This window comes from Morone saxatilis, unplaced genomic scaffold, assembly GCF_004916995.1.
Source record: "Morone saxatilis isolate NCDOM2014 unplaced genomic scaffold, NCSU_SB_2.0 Contig16, whole genome shotgun sequence".
NCBI classification, from domain to species: domain Eukaryota; kingdom Metazoa; phylum Chordata; class Actinopteri; family Moronidae; genus Morone; species Morone saxatilis.
In genome coordinates, this window is record NW_023339718.1 from 24,848,800 (window position 1) to 24,855,442 (window position 6,643).

The window sequence follows — 6,643 nt, forward strand, 5'->3', positions numbered from 1 at the left end:
AAAACGGATGCCAGATTGTTCATTAGTTTTGGGAAGAAGATGAAAGCTATTTCCAACAAGACTCACTTCAAGCAAATGGCCCAAAATCTGATGAGCGGCATTTTGACAGATTCTTTTATCATTCTTCAGATGATTTATTGATCAAAGTGCATTATTAATGATGCTGATGGTTCTGGAAACCACTGCAAATGAAGGAAAAGTAAGTATTTTTCTGCAGCTGTTTGCTCTACATGGGCCGATGTGGAATACAGAATCATGAGGGGTAAGAGCATTTCAATTTCCAGATTAGTTTAAGACTTAGTCTGAAAGCAGTAAGCAAAGGGTTGCACTCTGTCAGCATTAAGTTAACTGGAAAAGCAACATTTGATCACAGATCTCAGTCGAGCATTAAACAATAGGAAGCCAGCTGTACACATTTTGTTGCCTGGAGATTCACCTTAGGAACACATATCTGTGGTAAAAAAGACTCAAGGTGTCTTCTATTTCTATTTTCTGGCTTTCTTCAGTGAATTCCATTTGCTCAGATGATGATACATGCAGAACTTTGGTTATGTGATAACATATAGGACAACCAGTTATGATCCATTTGCTAATGAAGGCAGTGGGATATGGCCAAAAGCACTGGGAAACAATAGGAAATTGAACTTTGAGTTGTAGATTATTTTACCATCATTTATCTTTTTTGAAAAAGGAACACATTTGAGCTTTATGAGGCTAGTTTGCCAGTAGTGGTGAAAGCAAACAAATCTGTCCAGACACTACTGCATGTTTCTTCTTTTGGGATTTAAGAGTCTATAGCTAACCTAGGTAAGGAAACTAAAGACTAGTAGTCCTCGCTATTGAGGTTTGGCAAATAGAGGAAAAGACAAACCAATTGTGTGTAATGGCTACACATTTGTACAATTGGAGACTGGAAGAATCACTTAAGGCCTACAACAATGATGAATGAAAATGTTGAAAAATGACCATTATTTATTTCTATATAATCATAACAAGAAACTCAACTTTCAATTAATTGTGCCACACTAAGCTCCAGTGCATCATGGGAATTTTTATTCTTTGGCGCAAAAGCAATCTTAAATATCATTTCAAATAAATATTGACATCCACAACAGACACAGATAATTCTCACAGCTGCCTGTACATCCAAAATAGAACTTATGCTGTTTAACAAACATTTTTTAGGCCACACACCATCTACAGTTACCAAACTGATTTTGCATGGACGGGTCTGATGCGCTGAAATTTTCTTCATTCATTTTCTTCTTGAAGCAGTGGCTGTGGAGGAGAGTAGATAAGGATGGTTATGAAATACATGGTGAAAATAAATCATCTAATCTCTTTTACTGCATAGCAACTGCACTGTTCTCACCGTGTAAGCCATGTCCTCGGGCCTGGAGTCTGGTCGCTGCCAGTTATGGTTGGACAAAATCTTTAGGACAACCAAGCCGAAGGCCACAATCAAAACTCCTAATGAATTTCCTAACACAGCCTCGGCTGGGAGGTTAGCATACGACTGAGTTCCATTGCCGTTCTCTTTGCTGTGGAAAAACACATTTAACAGGACAATGTTATCAGTTTAAAGTTTAAATGAACAAGTGAGTCCAGCCCACTTCTGGTTTAAGCAGCACCCATGTCCTGTTTAGGCCCCGCCCATTCTGAGTACAGATATAAACAAATAATTTAGTTGGTGCAGGTACAGATAATGGTGTACTTCTATACAGTTATTCTTAAAGCCTGCCAACGGGGTGGATTCAGTCAGGTTTCAAAAGCCTTGAACTCAATGAACCGAGGTGGTAGAAACACTACTGCTTTTGTCCACAGGGGCCGCCAGAGTCAACACAGAATAACGTTCCTTGTAGCTTTAAGGACTATATTAAATATGGCACTCACAGAACAAAGAAGAGTTTCTCGTTGATTCCTGAGATGCAGGCAGCGATGCTGAGCCACAGTATGCTGCCTCCCAGCCACACATGTACTGGTTTCAGCAGTGTACGAAGTGATATGGGGGAGCAGGGCAGGAGGAAGCCAGCCATACCCACCACCCACTGGATGGATGGATGCAGGGACAGACATTCACAGATACAGGGAACACAAAGGCAGGTAAACAAAACTTTATCATGTCTCAGAATGAGAAAGAAACCCTCACATCCACCTTATTGGCTGAAGCAGTTCTGCTTCTGCATGTAAAGCTGTGTACCTGTATGGCGAAAAGAGCTGTAGCAGCGATCCCAATCCAGCTGTGCAAGGAGTAGAGGTTGGGAGTGTTTTTGGCATTGTGGAAATCAAACACGGCACAAAGGCCCACGATTGACAGGACCAGTGCGAGGAGCATCAGTGTGGCATGCAGCAGCTTCCAGGGGAGTTTATTCTGACCCCAGGTCAGGGGGACGCGGTACAACACAGCTCCTGCAGAGAGGAGGCAACAAAAGAAAAGATGCTACATGTATTTTTATGTTCATTTGTGTACAGTAGTCGTATAACGTCTGCTATCTAAATGCAGCCATTTACCAGCCACCAGCCACCAGCTTTAGAAATGCAAGAGGCAAGACACGGGCAATTACTTGGCAGTCTGAAGATGCAACTGAGCTGCATTATGGGAAATCATAGGAAACGGTGAATTGAAAACACTGCAGATCACAGATTGGTCAGTGAGAATCGTCAGTTGTGTGAGACGGAGCACTGTATGGCACTGAAGGAGATGTTACAGCAGTTACACAAAAACAAAATCAAGACACGTACCTGCTACCAAAACCTGTATCTACTGTATATCCAGCTCTGTCCAATACTGAGTCACTCCAGTGATTACACTAGTTTGCTTTGATGTTTTGGAATTAAATATTTGTGTCTGTGCTTGAACATACTCAGAACATGTATTGCACTCAGCCTTTGATGCACCCATCACAGTAAAGACTGGATGCTTTCTCAGATTTGATATCCTGCTGCAGAAAAAAACTATGTTCCATTTCAACTGTACATTTTATAATTAAAATGACAAATAAGACTTAAATTGAATTTGCCTCTTCGGTATGTATTGTAAAACGTATAAAGCCAGGTGTCATCAGCGTGAGCGGGAACACAGTTCTGGTATGCAGAGTTTCAGTCGTGTTTTTCTCACAGCTGTCTGACGGAACAGATACACTTCTATTTGAATCTAATGGAGGTTACTGAGGCCCACTGACTTCATATCTAACCACCTATAAAACCTCATTATGTAATATTAGACAAGTGATCGGTATGTCATAGTGTGAATGGGAAACGCTAAATGGTGTGTCTATTGGTCACTTATAATTACAATCAATGTCTACGAGAATCCCTTAGAAATGTCTTTGAATGTATTTTAATGAGGTAGTCTATGCAAAATGTCACATATTAGAGATAGAGTTCTGGAAAAGACAGATGTCGTCAAATACAATAGAAATACCAATAATGACACAGTATGGGTTCCACCCATGTATGCAAATGTATTCTTTTGTGATTTTATTCAGCAGAAGTGTTTAGTTCCTACCTGGAACTGAATCATGATAATGATGATGATGATGATGATGTTCACATGAGACAGTAGCCAATATGTGCTATGGTGGAGATACATTACAGTTCCTTGCTGAAAGGCACCTTCTTTCAAATGTGACTTTACATCAAAAGAAAAGTCTGGCTGCAATCACTGAGGTGTGGCACTGTGGACGTTAGCTCACATTTATGCTACTGAAATCACGCATCAAATTATACCCTAGGTCTCTGAAACCTGTAGTGTGTAATTACCTTAATACAGTCTGACAGACTGCCATGAGGAAGAACACAAGTGAGAAACAGAAATGAAACTCCGTAGGATCTCAATTTTAAAAGGCACTCACCGTTGCCGTACAGCACAATCAGACCCGTTACCATCAGGACTGGGTGCCAGTTGAACTGCAGGGCCGTGCCGTCCCACCTGAAACCTCCACGCCACCGGTGGTTCCAATAACACACGCACACCACGCAGGCCAGGCCCAGGCCCAGGCACAGCAGGTAGCATACGTAGAAGCTCACGATGGACCTCATCCTGGAGAGATCTGTAGGCTAAAACAATCAACAGAACCAAGTGAGTAGTGTGGCAGGACAGTGGTTACAAAGACTGCATCACTCTCAGTCTGAGTCAGCACTGCAGCTCAAAGGACATCAACAACAGGTAGGTATTGGTACAAAGGGTTTTTACACATCTGACTTACATTGTTTATTACTATATTTCAGTATGTAGCACAATCTAACTACACAACTAAATGCTGCTGAAACAATGCTATATGGCACCTAGGTGGATACAAATCTAGCCTGTATGCACCAAATCCATCTGTCAGTTACAATGGATAAAAGCCATACTTAAATGTTAACTGAGTACAATTAATATGAGACACTACAATTATAAAAGTGTGTGAAAATAACCCTAAATTCCTTCAAACCATCACAACTTGTCCTTTGAAAAAGAGAAAAACTACTAGAACTTTGCAACATCACATCAGACCGAATATTTGATCAAAATCTGAGCGTTGGACTATCATCAGAAATGTGCCTTACCCTGTCCACAGCTGCTGTGTAACACTGACTACACTTCCCACTCTGCACTACTGACGTTAGCTCCACAGCATGTAGGTGTTATTGTCTGATCTCATGATCCCCCCCCCCTCCACACACACACACACACACACACACAATACACTCACAGAATGATCTGCTCTCACTTCGTGTTTCTCTGGCTCAGCTGGACTCTCACTTCCACATGGGGCTGCATTGCGGTGGCTGAGGGGGAAGCAGTGGGAGGGGGAGGAACAGCTGGGAGATGAAGGGCCAGCAGCCCGCTGCATCTGCTGCTGGAGATATTAATATAATATAATATATAATAATATGTGATGCAGAGTGGGAGGGGGACACATTAGTCAGTTCGGGGGGTTGGAGTCAGAGTGTGTAACAGCATCCTCCCACCGATCTCCTGCGGGACAGTGGCAGAGTTCTGACAGGGTTAAAGTAGCTCAAAACTTTTATTCTCTTTTTAAAAAGTGATGAAGTTACCGAGTTAAAAGTCCGTGGCAAAGGTAACTGCGGTGGTTCACGGGACACGTCTCGTTACTCAACGCGTCACTGAGCACGGTATCTTCAGCTCGACCTTCAGCAAACTGCACTGTCACTGCTACTGGGCGATTTATTCCTACACTGAAAACTAATTAAGTAAGCCGAATTAAAGAGAGTGGTTTATGCATCCCTTAAATGCCTCCATGTTTGTTTCGGCAGTGCGCCTCGTCTCTACGAAGGTTAGGTTTGCCTGTTTTTCAAATGAAGTAAGTTAAGGGAACTGTCGTCCCGAGTTACTGCTAGCATAAAAGTTTGAATATTTCCCCAGTTTATGGCGCGTATTCGTGTAACTCATTAACAACACTTCCCACCTATACAGACGACTAACGACAACGAAACCTGTCGAGAATAAAAGCTGCGCCACTTTCATTTCAGGAAGAGATGTGTACCTAAGCCATTTCCTTATTGACAGCGCAAAGCCTTGTGGGAAATGTTGTTCATTCTTCACCACCGCACCTGGCAGCGACCCGCGTTGTATCTTCTCTTTGATAAAGATTCTAAACTTCTGCAGTTGAATTGTATTATTATTAATAATAAAAAATAAACAATGTATATTATAATAATGAATATTAAACCTCTGTGATAAAATAAGAACACTTTGACAATTTGTGACTAAATGTTTGCCTTTGTAGGGCGGTACAGTCTAATGCATTTCCGGTTTGTACATTTGCAGTAAGACAGGCTTTTTCCAAAAACATTTAATAAAGGATAGCTAAGGGATTGTAGGTAATGCAGTTCTAATCCAGTCCACTTCGTTTAAATGGAGTGAATATCTTGTCTCTGTGTGCAGTGGAAGAGAAGTGGTATGTGTACACTGCCCTGGCTCTGTAAATGGGAATCTAACAAAGTGGATGGGATGGAGCCAGCCAACACTAAGTTGTTAGCCATTCCAGCCAGGATTTGTGTGTCAGGTAATGTTACCCTCCACACAAACATTCAGTTTCCATTGTAGTTTGCCCTGATTGGCTGTTGTTGTGATGACAGTGACAGCAGCAGGAGAGCAGTGTGGAGCTGCTGGCTCTGGGAAACTGTCTGGTCCTCTCTGCATGTTAGCTGTGCAGCAGCAACTTTAGGCTCAGTTTGCTAACCCACAGCCGAGCCACCGTTAGTTACATTAAATGTTGTGTCAATGTTCAGGCTTGCAAATTATTTTTTGCTGTGTAATATGTCTGTAAAATACACCTCAACAAAAAAATGAGCTGAGCGCAAAACTATGGGAATGTCTATTACAAGACCAGAACTTTTGTGCAAAAACTGCAGTTTTATCTGTAAAATCTACAGGAAGTGCTAATTTTATAACACGCTTATTTTTTGAAATATCAAAATTCTTTGAATTACTTTTTTATAAGGACGGTCCCCAGATGCTACGTGAAAACTTTTGTGCGAATCGGACAAAGCGCATAGGAGGAACACAAAAGAGTGGATTATGGACATTTTGCGATCTAGAAAAAAAAATAGCGCTGTACTGACCAATTTTGAAGCAGATCCGATGAATTCCCTAGGAGGAGTTCGTTCAAATACAACGCGAAAAGTTCGCCGA

The 6,643-nt window shown here is 41.7% G+C and overlaps 1 protein-coding gene across 5 annotated transcripts; it reads right to left on the reverse strand.

Moving 5' to 3' along the window:
• Nucleotides 1–1,031: 1,031 nt before the first annotated feature.
• LOC118326145 (cytochrome b ascorbate-dependent protein 3) lies at nt 1,032–5,508 on the reverse strand. 5 transcript variants are annotated; one of them, XM_035659067.1, is made up of 7 exons: nt 5,044–5,508; nt 4,716–4,841; nt 3,855–4,059; nt 2,201–2,409; nt 1,894–2,048; nt 1,373–1,541; nt 1,032–1,278 (listed from the first exon to the last, which is right to left on the reverse strand). In XM_035659067.1, exons 2-7 carry the CDS (start codon nt 4,836–4,838, stop codon nt 1,252–1,254), a joined length of 888 nt encoding a protein of 295 aa, XP_035514960.1. In that variant the 5' UTR covers nt 4,839–4,841; nt 5,044–5,508; the 3' UTR covers nt 1,032–1,251. The 5 variants fall into 5 exon arrangements, with proteins under 5 accessions (XP_035514960.1, XP_035514957.1, XP_035514958.1 ...); XM_035659064.1 differs by having other exon boundaries at nt 4,698–4,841; XM_035659065.1 differs by having other exon boundaries at nt 4,716–4,844.
• Nucleotides 5,509–6,643: the final 1,135 nt, after the last annotated feature.